Genomic DNA, 18,580 nt, shown 5'->3' with positions numbered 1-18,580 from the left:
AATGGCTGATATATGGGCAGTTCGTCCTTCTGCAAAAGCGGGGTTTGGCCCTGTACTCCAGCACGTAACATTCGCGATAGATGACGCGGTCCAAATTTATGTCAAATGAAATTCTGCTTCCTGTTTGAAGTACAATCCGATCTAGATACTTTCATTAGGGAAGGAGATATCCTCCGCCCTCATTTTGAGTGATATAATCTGGAATTTCAATTAATACCTCTCCACTGACTTTCTAGGGGGCCTGGTCACCAACACGACATGAAATTTTTGGTCACACTGGGAATATTAAACGAAATACTTATAGTTCAATAATATCAAAAGCCCTAGAGATACCAACCTTTCGAAGGCCAAGCAACAAAAACAAAGAGGAAACTATTAGTACACGGACAGTATAGGTCATGTGACTAGCGGCAGAACCTTTCTCCACTTGGACTGAAAGCGGGCCGCCAGTCCACAGTGTCGCTCGAACGGCCAATAATGGGGCAAAAAGAAAGGAACGGCCGTGGATCGAACACGGGACCTATAGATGATCGCTAGGTAATTGCAATCTATCGCTCTACCACTGAGCTACCGCTCCTAGATGATTAGTCAGGGAGCCTTTCGTATATAAGTACCCTATCTTTGATCAGTTGTGTTGTTGCAAGGAGCAATTTTGGAAGCTAAATGTTGCAAGGATCGCTAATGGTCTATTTATTTAACAATCGAGTACCGTTAAATTTGTGTACTAATCATAATATCTGTGGGCTTTTAAATATTTTCAGCTGTGTTTTCCTATTCCTGAGAGCGCTAATACGACTTTAAGGCTTTGATTAGACCATGAGCCTAGTGTAAATCACTCCGAAGGCTGCCCAATGGGAGTTTAGTATCACGCAGAGCGCTCTAGTGATGGTGAAGTTGGAGTATTTTTTTCATCAAATAAGATATCCCTAAAGTAATCCCAGGAATCCAAACATTTGAGGTATTCATATCCTGTAGACTTTGGCCTCAGGTTCTCAGCGCTCATTTCCAATCGTTCCCTAATCAGAACTACATCACGTTTATACAAAGCGTTATTATGCTAGTGATCTCATATCCGCTTTCTACCCGGATTCTAGCACAATTTGGTGCCCATGCTGCAGTTTGGAGATCGGAGTGTATAATATGCATATTCTCTCGGCGCCCAGAAATCAAATCTTCAATATTCAAGAGCAAAAGACTTTGAAACTCTCGAATAAATCACCAGCACCTCCACCCAACACAGATGCCCCAGCTGCAACAACGCAAGATGGAGCACTAATGCCACCGATTTCTCTATCCGTTCCTGTGCAGTTTGCGCTCTCATAGGCAATAGGAACACAATTGGCGGCCAGCCTTGTCACCCACATTGTATAGCTTGCAGTGACAGTGACACATTGACCTGGAATCGAAGTTTGACCTGTGATCAGCTCAATGGGAGCCTCATCACAATCTGGATTGGACGTGCCATTGCTTGCGATGGCGTAGATGGTGCTGTTGAAGGTACGGTCCAAGTCCGTGATAGATCGGGAGGACTGAAAGGCTTTGACCTCGTTCGCTTTATGGAGCGAGACTGCGCTGATAATGAGACCGGCGATTGCGCAGAAAGAGGAGAAGATGAGATACGCGTTGAAGAATGAAGTCCAGTATAAAGATGACTTTGAGTATTTGGGGGGAAGTGGGGCGTCTCTCTCCAGGGTCATAGGCTCGACCATGATTAGACAGCGTAAGGTGTGACTGGGGGAATCAAGGATGGACACAACAAAAGCGCAAGGAACTTGAAAGAGAATCTTCTAACCGAAATAAGAGGACTGATGTTGAGAAGAAGGAATTGGAAAAATTGGGGAGGAAAGCAGGCCAAAGAGCCAGACAATATTTAAAGGTAGCAATGGCCGGCTCGTTTTTAGCTCCATACATTTTAGTTATTTTAGGGAATGCTTGCAAATCAAAATTATGGGGCGCTATCTGACTGAAAGAACGATCGGGCACGGATCACTGAATTCATGGTCAATACACAGTGTATTACGCCACCCGTTTCTCCCTGTTTTCTTGGTCCAATGATTTTTCCAACAGAAGGAGCCAGTAAAGATAAGTAGGTTTAATCTTAGCACTTCTGTTTCGCATCTCAACTAGGCTCAACGAAGTGGGGGCCGCGGGATATCTTGGCCCCTGCAGGGGCTACCGTTGCGGGGCTCGTGGCATCTGGGGGCCAAGCCCGGTCTACATCGGAACCGACGGCAACTCCGTTGCTTGATCCAATTAGGGTTGGCTGGGCAGGGCGCGACAGCCTACAAGTAAACAACAAAACCGCCAACTGTTACGCTGAGCCACATTCTGTGGATCTTTATCTTTGTGTGGGGCTTTTTTTCGATGCCGTTATCTCTGTTTCCCCTCAGTTTTGCCGGTCCCCCGATACTTCTCGTTTTTCTCATTTATATGATTTTTCTTGATTCTTTGTTCTGTTTGATCATGCCCTTAATCTATGTATTGAGTGCACCTTTCAGCATAATAACCTGATTCGTAACATAGACCTCCTGGGAAGACCCCAGTGAGGTTGCCTGCATCGCCTGATTTCATCCTGGGATTTCTAAGTAGTCGCCCTGCCAATCTAGTTAGAAAACAGTAACTAAGGCGGTCAAGACCACACAAAAAAGTGTTTAAATTTCATCATACCAGCTCTCCGGCAGTCAACTAAGATTACTATGCTGTCTAAGCGAGGTGGATGCCATGGCCCGTTGTACGTTGAACAATTTGCCGAATTGAACGATACGCTCAAAAAGACCACAATAATGGCAAGTGAGCCCAAAATTACAGGGATCTGTTGGTCTAGAAATAGCACTTTCCATAGATTAGAAAGTTACAGGACATGGGTCATTGTAGCATTTCCACGGCCATACACGATGTAATGCAAGTGAGGCTCAAGTATTGACCACTAAAGCTCTGATATGCGGGGACCGGATTGGTATTTCTTTTTCAGTCTACAAATCGAGAAAGAGACACGCGTGACAGCCTCTAAGCCCTACGCAGGCTCTAGTTGATCTCGGGCCTTTCGGCTATCACGATTCACTAATCTATGGCATCAAGCAAGATCTAGGCTAAAACCAACATCAACAGCACCCCCATTGCTACAGACCAACTACTGAGTGCTTTAATAATATTCCCTCTTGATAAATAGATAACTCAGGCCTGTCGGGCATCCCAATATCTAAAGGAAAATAAAACATCCTTACCCTGCCGAAATGGTAATTCGAAGTCGGCCCTTAAGGCAAAGGATTAGTTAGCCAGTCTGGTGATGTTAATAGATACTAGATTAAATTACAAGAGAGGATGAAAAGGACCGTTCAGGAAGATTCTGTGACAAGACCAATGCGAAATCCTTTAGAAATAGTCAGTGGGTTACGTCTTAGCTAGATCAACCTTCGCTGCTACCTTCGCAAGCCGTTTACGAAGGCTTAATATGCTAATTTCATCTCAACACAGTATCAATCTTACTGTGGTCAATATACTTTCTATGGCTTATGAGGCATTCAATTGACTCATTGTAAAATGATGGAAACATTGACTATGTTATGTCAGCCCCCACGAATCCCAACACCTTCGATGTGGATCAAACATGTTATGACCTGGACAGTAGCGTGACGTCGTCTGTATTAGTCCCTCTTTTTTGGTCTGGCTCGTAGGAATGGCCCCTTGTGCATGTATCTATTTTCATGCCCATGTAGTTTCTAACCGAGCCCCTGATCAGGTCCGAAGCGTCGGTATAGAAGGGGGTTGCATAGAATTTTTTCATATAAGAGGATTGCTCCCTCTTGCAGCAGGAATCCTAAGCACTGCTCTCCTTGACTTGATCCTCTGTCAATCTACTGTCAATGATAGAATAAGGTGATTATTTACTCTTATATATCTGCATTTAGCTATATGCTTTGTATCACTAACGTATTCGGCAATCTGTTAGGATACATTACAAATTTATCCCTCAGCCAACATCAAATCTACCATGAACCTCCCTACAAGACTCTTCAGCCTCTTGGCTTTATCTGCAGTAGGGCTCTCGCTCCCCAAGGTCATCGATGTTAGGGCAGAGGATTTTATTCAGATGAGGGATATCCACGTTTTGGAGAACGGTACCCAAATCAATCAGCCAGTTTCGATCGATATGGTCTGTGGGGGGTGCCAAGCTTCATACAGCTATACCAAGATTGGAGATGGAGATCCGCACCAGAACTTTGTGATCACCCAGAAAGGAGGAACACTTGTTGCCTGTGACACATCGACTACATCTACAGGCACTGGATACTCAACTACTCTTGGCTGGAGTTTGAGCCTGGGCGTCAACACGCCGTTCGAATCTGCTGGATTTAGTATCTCCGATTCCGAGACTTATTCGGTTTCAAACATATTCACCTGCGCTGGTGTTGCCGATGAAGATGGAGACATATGTGTTCTTTTCTATCAAGCCGTCACAGCCTTCACGGTGACTGTGAAGGAAGTCAACTCTTGCGCCTGCGGAGGCACCAATACTGTAGATCGTGGCGAAGCTGTTGTTTACGCGCCCAATTCAAACCAGATTGGCAGCATCGCTGGAAGAGGAATCAATGTGGTGAAGCATGGTGTACAGCAGTGTGTTGGAGACTCTGACAGAAAGGTTGACTACTATTGTGGACCATCGGGGGGGCCTGATTGGTGGAATGGCAAAGCGGAGGGTCCTTGGATTGATGACTATGTCAATGAACGTTCACCTGCTGGCTGCTCCATTCCTATCGAGGCCCATAGGTATGATGACTGAAATACTTGAAGTGCTGTGTTACATTTTGTGTGTCCTATAGCCACTGGCTGCATGTTCCATGGAGGGTGAACTCTTTTGTTTTTTGAAGGGTAGCAGTGAATATTTGAAACCTTCTTACTCCTAAACACTGGATATCGTCTACTCATCCAAGATACCCAAGTTCAGAGGTATCTATACATAGACTTATAAATTTTGGACCGATGCAAGGTTACTAGGGTTGGTGCATTTTGCAAGTTGATATTCAAGTAGATATGTGTCACGTAGCATCTTACCGCACAAATGTCTGATCTGCGTTGGCATCTAATGCATTCAAATCAAGCTTCATAATGGATATATTTTGAACATTTCCATAGCAACCCGGGGAAAGTCACTTCACTAATTCAATGGTTGAGAGCGCCCGAAATCGTCGCAGTTCCGGGTAATCTTTCATCGGTAGCTACAAATGTTCAAGTTTAGGCTTCCCAGTAACTCCCAATCTCTCGCAAGTCTTTCAACAAGGCCGGGGGATTATCCAACCCCGGGAAGTGGCCTCCAAATTCATGGTCTTGATGATACTAAGTCAGCCTGCCTTTTTCGCTCTTTGTGACATGGAAGAGATCACTCACTTTTATAATAAACCAAGTTTCCAACCTTGTTAACGAGAGCCGGTGGCCAAAATCCCGGGTTATACTTGAAAGCGCTAAAAAGAAGTGGAGCATCATTAGGAGCTTTGGTATACACCTCGCTGAATCCGTTGGGGTTTTGTGCATAAATCACCACTGAGGATGCAAAGCTCTCTGTAAGGTAGTATAGGGAGACACTGCGCAGAATTTCGTTCCTGCTTAGAACCGAAGGCGCATGCCCAGCATTGGGATCAGACCCTTAATCACGCACTTAGTATTTGCCGCTGCATTATTTCGATGAATACACACAATTCATAAACTTTTCTCCAATCCACGCGAGCTGCCCGATTGGGCTATCGTATAAAGCCAGACCAATAGTATTCGGCTAGTGAAAACCCGTACTTGTTAGCCAATCCTTCCTCTGCATCACTAGGAAAGAGAATATTTTTGATACCTTTGTGGTCTGCTCACTGAAATATCCAGTCCCTGAGCTACTCCAAGTCGTGGTCACACCCTCTTCAAACTCTTCCAGTCCTGTGAGAGTGATGTTCTCGGCGGTTAACTCAATAGCGCTCAATGGGAAGAATGGCAGGAAGTCTAGACTCAGGGCGCGAAGAGTCGTATTGAAGTTGCCATACATTGTGTATGCAACGCCACTGCCCCAATCCGTGCCAAAGGCGGCGTACGTTTCATAACCCAAAACCTTGGTTACGAGAGTATTGCAAATCCGAGCTGTGTCTGCAATGGTCCAATCTGTTGGCGGGGGGAGGAGAAAGCGAACCCTGGTAGAGACGGCACAATGACATCAAATGAAACACGCTTTCCTGACTTTGTTGCTCCCGTCTGGCTAAGATCGTCGATCAAAGGAATAAATTCAAGAAAGGAACCTGGCCATCCATGAATAAGGAGCAAAGGAATAGCGTCTGCTGCGCCGGACTTTTGATGGATGAAATGCACGGTTAAATCTTCGATCTTTACTGTATAGTGGCTGAACCTACTCGAGTAACAGCTTTCAGTATGCGCCAAACTTTTCAAAACCGAGACATATACTTCTAAGGTTGGTCAAACATACTTGTTCAAGGAGATTTGCTCTTTATTCCAGTCAAAGCTTGTTAACCATTGTTGCTGCAAGGACTTCAGGTCACTCAGGGTGATGCCTGCAGATGTCCCAGTGTCTGTATACACCGGAGCTTCGGGAAGGCGAGCTTCACGAATCTGACGGACCATTCGAGGAACTCTGTCAGAGAGGTCAATCTTGAAGGGCCGCAATTCAAGATCTTCTTTTGCAGTAACAAAGCTAATGATCATCATAGCTGAAAGAAGGCTGGAAGCCAAAGTGCGGATCCACGATGATGCCATTTTGGGAGTTTGCGATATCTATCAGTTAATGTCCCCTTTAACTTTTCCCCGATCCTGAGTTCAGTGTTACAAGGGCAGGGGTTTGTTAACCATATTTATACTTATACTACAAAGGTCGCGCGCTAAGGCAAATTGCTATTCAAATCAACCGAACGGACATATGCGGTGAAGAGAAGTTAGCTTTTGCCGAAGTGGTCTAGCTACTCTTACAAAGTGGAGTACATATTCCACAACCTCATCGTAAATAGGCCTATGTTATTGTAAAATATGAAAGAATGATGCTAAACACATTATTAATTCACTAATGCAGAGTATGCAGAGTGTGGAAAGTAAGCACAATAAGCACAGTAAGCATCACTTAGGCAAGTATTTCCGATCGAGAAGCCACAATCACGGCGGTATTCAATTCACCTAACAAAATAACCCTTCGCATGAAATCCCACACTTATTGAATTTTAGGTGGTATGGGGATCCTTCAAGGTATTTTTGTTACATTTCAGGTATATCAAATTTTGTGTGGAAAGTAAAGATCGAGTAAATCTCGATGGGGCTCGAAGAACCAATTAAAGACCGAGCTTTGTGAGGATATTCCAGCCGATGCCAAGGAATTGGCTTAGAAGCGATCAGTAAGTCGGGTCTTCATTCTACTCCGCATATCATCTGTTCATATTCAGGAAGGCAAATATGGAGATTTATGATTGATCACCAAAATATTAGCTGGACGCCTCACTAGCCCATGTATGAACTAGTGCAGTAGTTGTACTTTCAAATAGTAATATTATCGAGTACAACACAGGTACCTACTTGTTCATATCAGGCTACCGGGCAATGTGAACGTAATGGAGGAGTGGTTTTTACTGGCGACTTTTCTTAACTATATTCCGGCTCAAATGAAGCGATAGATTGTATGTTGACTTGGATCAAGTGAGGTCATACACTCCTCAATACCTGGAGACTCAGATTCAATCGTAGCTTTTCTGAATTACGTATACCGTACTAGCTCAGAGACGAGCTAGTGAGGTGTCCATTTAATTTCGTGCCGTTTAATCATCAGCCGCAAATATTTCCATTTCCGAATTACGCCAATATCACATAATCCGTTCAACAGTCCAGCTTCCCGTCCCATCTTGCAGATTCTCTCGATCCTCAAAGAACGGTTTGAACAATTTCTGAATAATATCATCCGGATGTAAGCCGCCGTCGAATTTACCTGTTGCTGAGCCGATGACTGTTCCCCCAATCAAGGGCATGCCAACAAGAATGCTGTATCTTTCTGGAAGCGACTGGGCAAACAATCGGCTCACATTCTGAGAAGCAGATTTGGAAACAGAGAGTGACGCAAACATTGGCGGCGGGTTCTTATCAAGGAGACCACCTGTCACTAGAAACATAGGATATTCTCCGTGTGCAACTCGATCAAGTCGGGCATTTTGCGTAAACCATTGCCCCGCAACGAGCGTTCCAACAGCTGCGATCTTGAAATCGAGGTCTAGAACCTCAGGAGATAGATCCATGATGTTTGTTTCGGAAACATGGGCGGCGTTGTAATTCAAAACGTCCAATTTGCACTGGAATTGCTCAACACACCAGTCGAGGGCAGTCTTCAAACTACTGGGATCACTCGTATCGCCAGTTTTGTAAACCACTTTAGCATCGGGGCTTGTCTGTGCATTTTTGATCTCGGTCGCAATTTTTGAAAGATTCTCTTCGGACCGAGAGATGAGAGCAATGTTCCAACCCAGGCTCGCCAGCCACAGGGCAAGAGAGCGGGACATGGATGGGCCAACGCCCACGATAGCGATGGAGCGATTCTCACTAACTGCCATTTTGCTTGATTCTCGATAATGATCAAATAAAGTCACGGAAGAAGTAGAAATTGCAAATGGAGACTTCTCAAGTCAATTGATAACATGTCATCAGTGAGATGAGTAATCCTCGTATAGAGAGGTACTTTATGGAAGTTTTCTTATTGGTGAGGGATCAACTGGCTCTAACGGATTACTGGCTAGCGGAAATTTTTAATCTCCGCACTGATTTCAGGTGGTCGGAGACTTTTCTCAGCCTCTCCAGCCGCATTTGTCCAATGATTTTTTTCAAACAATTTTGGCCATGTTCTATTTTGCAGAGGTCATTTCTGCCAATACTCGGCTCTAACATTATCAGGATTGATACAAATAGCGGAGGAACTTAAACCATCCATATGCTTGCTCCACAGCCGGATAATTGCCCTGGGTAGTGGAAATATTAATTGTAATCGACGGTTGTCAAACATTGAAATGGTAGCGGTGGAGATGGCAGACCAGAGAGATCGATGTGCAGAGTGGGGTTGCCTGTTTAGGTAATTTTTCTAGATCGAGAAATTCAATCTTCTTCATTCTTAGCACTGACCACTCATATGTTTATGTCCTCTATGATTCGTAGATCCATAATGGTTACTATCATTAGAATTCCAGTTGTGGATAATAGCCGAAAAATAAGGTACTCCTCCGGCATCGTAGTGTACCTACCATATGCCCGTGGACGCATACCAAGCTAAAGAAAAAGTGGCCTCAGCTTGATTTTCTATTACTAGGGCTTGATCTTACATACATATTTATTTTCTCAAGATGTATTTAATGCCAATATGCACATCTATTTACTCTGTTCCTGTTGAGCAGAATACTAAGTATCTTTGAAATTGTGCCTCTCTTCATATGGCAAGTGGGGGCGGTCCTTGAGCATGTATGGGCCTTATGGGGAAACACCTGAAAGAAGGAAAAAAACAAATTTGATCGAGGCGAGCAATGGAAGGATCTACCACCACGCAGGCCTCAGATGTGAGGAAAATACATGTTACCAACCTTGGAAATGTTGCACTAGGTGTGGACACAAGTAGCTATATAATTCAAGATTCCCCCAGTTTATTCCACTTCATCACTCACCTCAACAGCCATAAGCACTTTATTCCGATCCATTAGTTCAATTCTCTATTTCCAAGATTACTTTCAAAATGAAGTTCGCAAGCTCCATCCTCCTTCTTACTGCGCTCAGCGCCTCCGTCTTTGCCAGTCATGATCACGATCACGATCACGATGATGACGATGACAACACTGTCACCGTGACAAAAACTGTTACAGTGACAAGAACCGATTACATTACCCGGAGCACCTTCAAGACTACTGCTTCCAGCAGCGCCTGGAGCACTACCACTAGCACGCTCTCCAGCGATGATTCCAGCCCTACTGGCGACTCTGATGGATCTTGCATTGCCCGTGGGTTCAGACCATCGAAACAAACAGTCTCAACTATCCTCACTAATAATATGCTCTCGATAGACTACCACGCTTGCACTCCTAGCGATACTTGCTGCGACAACTTTCAATGTGTTGGCTACACCCAGTGGAACAGCGGTACTTGTGTCAACCGGTAGATCGGAAGATTGACCTTTGTTTGGAAATAGCGATGCATTATAGATTTCTTTCCTGTTCGTTGTCTTTTTGGGTAACCTGGACTCCAAGGTTGTTTATTTGATATTTTTTTGGATTTATAGAAACATTTTGATGCTCGCGCTCAATTCCCTTTGCTAGCTGCATTTCTAGGAGCTTCCTGGCATTCCAGTCAATAGCTCTTAAGTTAGATGAGTTTCAGTAGATAAGCACCGTCGACGGTCAGTGTGAAACCTGGCGAAAGATTGTCATCACCAATAAGAGCCACAATAGAAGTCCGATCAACCCAATACATTCTTGAGAGAAGAAGATGGTACGGTAGAGCTAGGAAAATATGAAACGAGCAATGAAGCGAGTAATGTGGGCATTATCCGATTTTAAGAAAAGAGCATTTGGGAATTTTGATGTTCATGCTGGTGCGATTTCTGGGTTCCCATCGACTACGTTCAAAATAGAAACCCATTGATAAGATTTGGTTTGTTTTGATAGTAGGTATGCATGGATTCAAACTTCGCATGTCATTTACATGATATTTTGATATTTAAGTTGAATTAGAGAGGCTAATGGTTGCCATTATCCATTTGATGACATCGAGAATCTCTGTTGACCGCTCCAATATATATTCCCGTAATCCAAGAGCATTTATTATATTGATTTTGGGAGATGCTAACAATCTTGGCATAAATATGAAAGTACGGTAAAGAATTGGCATAATAACTTTTTAAAAAAGAAATGGAAATACTTGAGGGAAATGCCAGGTGAGTCAACAATTTGGTGGATGAGGAGGGTAATCGGAGTAGCATGCAACCTTGGTAATTCCGTGCCTGGAAATGTTCAAAACCAGATCTTACTTATTTTAAGTGGAATAGATCAGCTTTATAAGCTCCACTCATCGTAAAAAGGATTGGTAGCTCAGCGGTAGAGCGATAGATTGCAATTTGCGATCATCTATAGGTCCCGTGTTCGATCCACGGCCAGTCCTCTTTTTTTGTTTTGTTATTGGCAAAGCAAGAATGTGGGTGGACTAATTTCATGGCAAGGAATTTGACCCACTTTTGGTTCCCCTGACCGGAAGAAAGATTCACCGATTCACATTGTCACATGGCACTCATCTCTGTATCACTTTTACTCGTAATGCTACTTTGATGCTTTGCTTTTGAAACGCAACACCCTTTTTCTGTACGTGCATTACGTACTATATGTGCTTCATTCCAAGATCCAAAAGCTCCTCATTTGCCTATGTACCATTTTCCCATATAGGCAATGTAAAGTTTTCCATAGCCGAAGAGTTAAACTGATCAAAGGTACAGCTTGGAATCGTTCGACGAAAACAAGCCTTTGTTGTTACTCACGTGCAAACGCCTGTATCATGATACATGTACATATAGAAGTAGTAAACGGGCATGCAAGAGCCATTATTCCAAGAATTTGGCGAGACCGCCTATATTAAACTAACAATTGCATGGCATATTCATGCTAGTAACTTGATGATTTTCAGATGTCCAGACCCAGTCCAGCTCGCTTCTTAGCGTTGTTCCAGATATTGTCTCAATCAATGAGAATCAACATTCTCAACGTTAACAGTGGCGGGCTTCTCATGAGTCTCACGCGCATTAACAGCCTTCTGGTTTGCGAGAACCTCCTCTCCCTGAGTCACATGGTTGGCTCCACCAAACAAGGCATCGATCTCTTCAAGGGGAACCTGCTTAGTCTCCGGAACAAAGAAAAATACAAAGAGACCCAGCAAGAAATTGATTCCAGCGAACAGATAGAACGCATAGAAGCCGTCATTTTTGAGGAAGATAGGGAAGAATTGCTGGAAGATGGTATTGGCAACGTTTTGTGTTTGCGAAGCCATGCCAACTGCCTGCGCGCGAACGTTCATGGAGAAGACTTCGGCTGTCCAAATCCAAACTGTTGCACCCCAAGAAGGCTTGTCTGCGAATTGTGAGCAAATATAATAATTCTGGCTGGTCAATGGTGAAACTTACAGAATAGAATAAACAAGAAGAAGAGGAAAACAATCGAAATGCCGACGGGTTCAGACTTGGCTCCGTTCGCCATATTTGGAGTCTCCGTTTCGACAGCGGAAACGATGATCATGCACAGACCCATACCAATAGAACCTCCGATCAGAAGAGCCTTGCGGCCAAATCGGTCAATGAACCAGATAGTGTTCAAAGTGAAGAGAATACCAAAAGTGGCATTGAGAGCGTTGATCAGAGAGATCTGGCTTTCGTGAGTGAACACTTTTTGGTAGATCTTGGTCGAGTAGGTGTTCAGGGAGCCCTGTCCGGTAAGTTGCTGACCGGCGTTGATCACTAGAGCAAGATACATGCGCTTGCGGAGAGATTTGTCCTTCCACAGAGCGCTGTATCCGCCGGAGATGGCTTCCTTCTCGTATTCGAGGGCTTCGCGAATCTGCAAGATTTCATCTTCGACTTCTTCTTCAGTGTCTCGGACCCGGCGGAGAGCGGATCGTGCTTTCTCGATGTCGTTATTGCGCTTGATATACCTGTAGATCGCCAGCGTTAGATGAATCTCAACATAGGATCCATCGCATTGAGTACTCACCAACGAGGACTGCCGGGGACAGTGGGAAGGAGGCAAATAATAAGAATAGGAAAGAAAAGCTGGAAGATAATGATTAATTTCCAGTCCCATTCTCCCAGCTGAGGAGCTCGGGTGCATGCATAGGCGATCCAGAAGCAGATGAACGAGCCAACAGAGTAAAACATCTGCCAGAAGGTCATGATCTTTCCTCTGATCTCTGCAGGAGCTAGCTCGCCAATGTAGATAGGACCAGCAGCTATAGAAAAATGGTCAATATTTGATAAGTGAATTATAGAAGCTTGACTTACTCAAAGCAATACCCTGGCCAATACCGATCAGAACACGGCCACCGATGAAGCAACCAATATTACCACGCGGAGAAAAGGTCTGCATGAACGTAGCAACGATGACAAAAGCACAGCCGATAGCCATTCCGACCTTGCGACCAAGGTAATCGGCCGTAGGTCCTCCGACGAAGAAACCACCGAAGATGGCACCGACTGTGTATGCAGTGTTGATCGAACCGAGTGTATTCTCATCTGGGTCGTTGAAATAGGCTACCCAATTAGCCGATCCCTGGACGGAGTTGAAGACCGACGCATCGTAACCGTACAACACCATGCAAGATGCCGCAACGAGTGAAACGAACCTGGAGGATTATATTAGTATATTGACAATTATAATGCTAGCATTGACGAGGTACATACCAGTTGTAAGCCCGCTTGGAGCTCATAAGGTGGACCATTTTGGCGACAGTGACCCAGATTGGTTTGAGGTGACCAGAGGTAAAAGTGATCTGCAAGCACTATCAATGCAGTCGTGAAGCTATGTGGCTTGGACCAGCCTCCCAGCCCTGTCAATAAAAAAGAAAAGATCTGCGCACAGCTTCGAGTTATCCGGGGAAGAGAAAGAAACATGCGGAGTTCCCCAGATATATAATAATCCTGGGGGAGACGACCGCTCCCTTGGCACCCTAAGCAGAAATAGTCACGGCTCCAATCAACTCATGCCCCAGAATAAGACCCCGGGCGCCGCTAAGCACGACTTGCATTCCTGATAACGGGAGCGCAGTCAGACCGGAGTCGCTGAGTGGTGGGGTATTCGGAAGTCAACCACACATGGATCAAAGCATGGTGTGCCAAGTTGGCTGCTTATTGGTGTCGAGCTCTCTAGAGCGCATTGAGCGGACCTGGGGTAATCATGATCTGGGGTTCGAGGATATTTTGTCCCCGGATACGCTATAGTTTTGAGTTCCACGAATCAGAGGCGGCGTGGACCGGGGTCTGGGGAGAAAGTTGACTCCACCAATCGAAAATTGGAATTTGAATAAAAAGCGCCAAATAGAGGTGGAGAGGAGGAAATATTGGGTCAAGCGAAGCGAGGTTGTAAAATTTCAAGTCTACCTCCAGGGCTTATCAAGCTTTTGAATCCGGGGAAGCGGATCCCTTTGTTGCCATGTGCTTGGTGCTCTCGTTAATGAAGCTGTGATAAGGGATGGGATGAACAGCGTGATTCTATGTCACATCTCGAATTAGATGTGTATAAATTTGGTGTGAATTAGAAGAAGGAGCAAGCTTCATGAAAAACTGGTCATTTTCCCAAAAAATTTTTTTTGTGTCTTGATTGTATAGGTCTATGTAACCTTGGAGCTATGATTTAGGGGCGAGTTTTCCCCAAATCCAACATGGTCCAGTGGCTTACATCGTCATCTGACATGGCTGTTTCATTTGCCACGTGCAAATCTGGTGCTGACCTCACATTTGTTCCTAGAGTCGTATAGGCTAAAGGGATGGTGGACTATACGTTTGCATAGCTTCTTTCATCCAGAATATAGAAACTTGTCAAAAGCTACCTTGCCGAATATGTTGCAGGTCATGGCATGATTTTCGTGCAGTTAACAGAAATTCTAAGTCGTCTTGGGTCGTGAGTCAAGTCTAGACGCACAAAAAGTGCAAAGAAATGAAAGGAGAAAGCTTTGCACCTCAAGTGATACTGCCTAATGCATCACGTGCTCTCGCGCCCCTCCACGCGGTCCCGCGCGACATCAAAAAAAAGAGCTGATCTATTCCATACTGCCTTCTGTAGAGATTAGGAGATCCTATGTCCTTGACATGATCTATATCAAGTCCCACTCCACTGCCCGATCTCATCCCAACGTTGGATATTTTCTCCGCCCATCATGCCTCGGAAAGCTCAAAAGAAGCAAACGCGACTCGCCTTTGCTACCGCACCCGCCGCACCATCTGGAGACGACAACGAAGATGATGGGGAACGCTTTCGAACTCTCTCTTATGGGCATCCAAGTCTAGCTTCTGTCCGTCCGGAAAGGTCCAGCAAAAGCAAGCCAGAATCTCCGAAGAAGAGATCTTCCAAACCATCCAAACGAGACAAGCGCCCCAATTTACACAAAGAAGCCGAGGAGGAAGCTCCAAAGGGCCTGAATCAAGACAGCTGTATGTCCCCAGACCAATTACTGGCCACTGTCCAGCTGTTCCAGAGACTAAATAATATGAAAGCTCAACCACCGTTACTAAACCTGGACGAGTCCTCCGATGACGAAATAATTCTTCCCAGCGCCCAGAAAAGAAAAAGAAGTGCCCCGGTCGTTGAAATCATCAATTCCAAAGAGTATAAGAAGAAATCCCAAAGTCGCGCGACTTCATCTGCCCAGCCCCCCGACCCAATAGAAACACCTCGCCCACGTCGCAAGCTGAAGCGAAAGGCAGAGAGCTCGCCAGTTACAAATCTCGACTCGGAAGATTCAGAAGAGCCCGTGTTGTCTTCACCCATCAAGCGAAAGAGATTGGTCGCAGGCCCGAAGACACCTGAGACGCCTCGTGACAGTAGTGACCAGGATCAGTTGGACATTGAGGAGGACGTGAGGGATCTCCAGGACTCAGGTACATACTCACTTCATAAATCAACATAAGCACGTCAACTCACTTTACTCCAGTGGTCAAGAAGACCCGAACCCGAGACCGAGGCCGAATCCCTGAATCAGCACGAGATAAGAGATTTAAAGCCCTTGAAGCTATCCGCCGCAAGCGATTGGGATTGAAACCAAAAAGCGAAGACGAGCCCGAAATGGTCACTGACAGGGAAGGAGTTGAAGATGGCTCGAGCGAGCAAGGTTCGGATGAAGACGAAGACAACAATAGCGACGTTGAACCAGCTCCGAGCAACGAAGATCTCGACCGTTATGAAGACGACTTTGTCCTCGACGACGATAGTGTGCTACTGGGCGTCCCAACTGAAGAGATTCCCCTCGAATTCACCCGCCACGCCTACAAGAAACCCAAGGACTACTTCCGCGATGTGGTCGGCTGGATGGTCCTCAACCGTCTTGACCCAGCGTTCCCGCGATCTGATGCAATGTACGAGATGGCATTCATGAAGCTAGAGGACGAAGTCAGGGGACGAGCAGGTTCCCAATTAATCTCCTCAGTCTGGAACCCGGATTTCCGGTATTCGCTACTAGCCCGTCCGCACATCGAGATCACATCCTATCCCACATTCGATAATCACTCGTGCGATGCTTGCAATCGATCTGGCCACCCAGCATCAACCGATATGAAATTGTATGGCAAGCCATACTCTCTCGAAACCCTTGAACCACTCAACGACAGCGAAGCTAGCGACTCAGATGAAGAGGAGAGCAAATTGTCCGGCGTAGATCGTGATCGACAAGGGCATGCATTGCCAGATGAACGTTCGAGATTTCTTTTGGGCCGGTGAGTTTCTTGACTGTACTTTTATCAATATGAGACTTATTCAAGCAGACAATGTGCAACGAGATCGCGACTAGCACATACCCTGACTCATTGGCGTTTCCACCTTAACGAATGGGTCGTGGATTACCTCGACCGGATGGGCCAAATGGCCGATTCCGAGATCCTGCGTCGTAACGGTCTGAGCCAGAAGCGGAAGACTCGAAATGCGATCGCGGTCCTTGATGGGATGGTGGCGACCGGAGAAGTCGAGAAGCTTTGGCGGGACTTCCATACGAATCTGAAGGCTGCCCGAGAGACGGTATGTTATCTATTTGTTGAAATTGAAAGATATGCAACTAATGTTGACTTTCTAGTCTGTCTTGTGAACTGATGTTGAGATTGCATTGCATTATCTATCAAGTTTTGAATTGTTCGATTTTTCCATTTCTGCACTATACCCCCGCGAGTTATGTCCACTGCACCGCTGTATATACTCTTCTACGCAATGAATTGCAATATATGAAAATGCCATGATGATAGCATAAACACCACCACGTGCTTCAATATTCTTATATAATACCTCTTCCCCTTCAAGGTTTTGAAATGGTACGTGTTTGGGTGTTATGGTACCTATCTTGATATCGAAATGCTAGTGCTTTATGCGCGGTACACAAATCACATGCTTATTTCCAACATCCATTTTGACCACCTAGATTCAATCACAAACAAAAATGACATAACAAAAAAACAAGGGCAGAAGAGTATATAGAGGACATGGAGGAAAGAAAATGGTGATTGTTGTACAAATACATGCATGCATGAGCTGCCGGAGCCAAGATTCTGGAAGAAGACATCAAGGAAGCAAAAGAACAAAACCAGTAGGCTGGCCAAGATACTGAGCCATTGGAAACCATATCCAGCATCTCAAAAGCATTTGTGTAATGCTCTGAGGCTTTATATTGGCCAAGATGGCAATTGTGGATCCAATAGATGAATCGAGGATGGGTGGATGTCGACCCCTTTTCTTTCGCCAGTTGGATCACGTCATTATGGCATAGATTTCCTTCATGGCGATGCAATCGGCGGTCGATTGGCTCAGTTCCAGTCCTAGCCCGTGCTGGTTTTCGAAGCGGTATTAATTTACAGAATTTGTTGAGACTCCTTCTTCTCAGGTTCAGAGCCAGGGGTGAGCATCTATGAGATTGGATTGTCAGCGTTCGGATCAAGATATATTCCTACTAATTCAGATGAAGATGTGACTGATTTTGTTGCAGAGCCACCACTCAAGAGTTCCTGGTCTTCATAAAGGAGAATATTCCAAGTAGGAAATTCAACCAAGTAGGATACTCAATGAATGCTGAACAGTACAAGAAGTGACAGGCCGTCCAAAGAAAGAAATAAACAGTGGTAATAAAGCGGCAGAAACTTACCTCGTTAGCACCCTTAATCATACCCTGTTCCCGCTCCATCTGAATGTACTGCTCCTCCTCAGCGTAGGCAAGCGCCCAGGGGACACCGATCAGGAAAGCGCTGGTACTAATAATCCAGAGGGCCTTTCCGCTGAAGGACAAACTGGCCTTGCCGAAAGATGTGATAGAAGAGATAGAGCTAGAGACAGTGCGGCGGGCGGAGGGGGGGACAATGTCTTTCAAGGCCGCGAGACGGTCGGCGAGGGTCTCCTCCTCGAGCTCATCATCTGAAGCATCCGAGATTTCCGAGTCTGTTCATAATGAAAAGGCGATGTCAGATATTGTTTAGATGAATTGATGGGTGATTTCATTCTTGATTCTCGGGGGTTGATGGGCTCGCGCCCGGAGTCCGGATGATGTGTCGATTGTGAATTGAATCCGGGTGAACACGTTCCCATCGAAGAAGCTCCATCGCAGTGTGTAAAGCCGTGACGGCCGCGCGATGCGACTCGCGTGACTACCAGGCGGAGGGAAGTGTCGAGTACTTACCGGTGTCGGTGTAGTCCTCCTCGTCATCGGAGACCAGCAGGGCATCGTGCTTGCTGGGGGTGGGCTTATCGGTGAAAGCCTCGTCTTCGACCTCGGTGAGCTTGACCATTTTGGCGGTGTTGGTGGGTTGGGATGGGGGAGTTGAATGAGTGTAGTTAGAGGGTGATGGATGATGGAGGAAGCGCGAGTTCGG

At 45.5% G+C, this 18,580-nt stretch overlaps 8 protein-coding genes across 8 annotated transcripts; 3 read left to right on the top strand and 5 right to left on the bottom strand.

The window, feature by feature from the left end:
• Positions 1-1,181: 1,181 nt before the first annotated feature.
• Positions 1,182-1,709, bottom strand: N7484_002109 (uncharacterized protein; the record flags this gene model as incomplete). The annotated part of the gene is made up of 1 exon (XM_057112529.1): positions 1,182-1,709. The coding sequence occupies one exon, from the start codon at positions 1,707-1,709 to the stop codon at positions 1,182-1,184; it is 528 nt and encodes a 175-aa protein (XP_056977266.1).
• Positions 1,710-3,991: 2,282 nt separating this feature from the next.
• Positions 3,992-4,780, top strand: N7484_002108 (uncharacterized protein; the record flags this gene model as incomplete). Its single annotated transcript, XM_057112528.1, has 1 exon — positions 3,992-4,780. One exon carries the CDS (start codon positions 3,992-3,994, stop codon positions 4,778-4,780), a length of 789 nt encoding a protein of 262 aa, XP_056977265.1.
• Positions 4,781-6,090: 1,310 nt separating this feature from the next.
• N7484_002107 (epoxide hydrolase N-terminal domain-containing protein) lies at positions 6,091-6,741 on the bottom strand (the record flags this gene model as incomplete). Its single annotated transcript, XM_057112527.1, has 2 exons — positions 6,091-6,376; positions 6,455-6,741. The coding sequence occupies 2 exons, from the start codon at positions 6,739-6,741 to the stop codon at positions 6,091-6,093; spliced, it is 573 nt and encodes a 190-aa protein (XP_056977264.1).
• Positions 6,742-7,887: 1,146 nt separating this feature from the next.
• N7484_002106 (uncharacterized protein) lies at positions 7,888-8,567 on the bottom strand (the record flags this gene model as incomplete). Its single annotated transcript, XM_057112526.1, has 2 exons — positions 7,888-7,910; positions 7,952-8,567. 2 exons carry the CDS (start codon positions 8,565-8,567, stop codon positions 7,888-7,890), a joined length of 639 nt encoding a protein of 212 aa, XP_056977263.1.
• Positions 8,568-9,730: 1,163 nt separating this feature from the next.
• On the top strand, positions 9,731-10,150 carry N7484_002105 (uncharacterized protein; the record flags this gene model as incomplete). Its single annotated transcript, XM_057112525.1, has 1 exon — positions 9,731-10,150. One exon carries the CDS (start codon positions 9,731-9,733, stop codon positions 10,148-10,150), a length of 420 nt encoding a protein of 139 aa, XP_056977262.1.
• Positions 10,151-11,718: 1,568 nt separating this feature from the next.
• Positions 11,719-13,464, bottom strand: N7484_002104 (putative MFS sugar transporter; the record flags this gene model as incomplete). Its single annotated transcript, XM_057112524.1, has 5 exons — positions 11,719-12,104; positions 12,158-12,681; positions 12,741-12,975; positions 13,028-13,368; positions 13,427-13,464. The coding sequence occupies 5 exons, from the start codon at positions 13,462-13,464 to the stop codon at positions 11,719-11,721; spliced, it is 1,524 nt and encodes a 507-aa protein (XP_056977261.1).
• Positions 13,465-14,898: 1,434 nt separating this feature from the next.
• N7484_002103 (uncharacterized protein) lies at positions 14,899-16,815 on the top strand (the record flags this gene model as incomplete). The annotated part of the gene is made up of 5 exons (XM_057112523.1): positions 14,899-15,172; positions 15,236-15,619; positions 15,673-16,450; positions 16,499-16,748; positions 16,804-16,815. 5 exons carry the CDS (start codon positions 14,899-14,901, stop codon positions 16,813-16,815), a joined length of 1,698 nt encoding a protein of 565 aa, XP_056977260.1.
• Positions 16,816-17,569: 754 nt separating this feature from the next.
• Positions 17,570-18,496, bottom strand: N7484_002102 (mitochondrial import receptor subunit TOM22; the record flags this gene model as incomplete). Its single annotated transcript, XM_057112522.1, has 3 exons — positions 17,570-17,623; positions 17,860-18,149; positions 18,388-18,496. 3 exons carry the CDS (start codon positions 18,494-18,496, stop codon positions 17,570-17,572), a joined length of 453 nt encoding a protein of 150 aa, XP_056977259.1.
• Positions 18,497-18,580: the final 84 nt, after the last annotated feature.

The sequence above is a fragment of the Penicillium longicatenatum genome (assembly GCF_028827895.1).
Source record: "Penicillium longicatenatum strain IBT 33135 chromosome Unknown contig_1_segment0_segment0, whole genome shotgun sequence".
Classification (NCBI taxonomy): domain Eukaryota; kingdom Fungi; phylum Ascomycota; class Eurotiomycetes; order Eurotiales; family Aspergillaceae; genus Penicillium; species Penicillium longicatenatum.
Note: the sequence above shows the minus strand (reverse complement) of the source record. Positions and strands in the feature narration are given on the sequence as shown.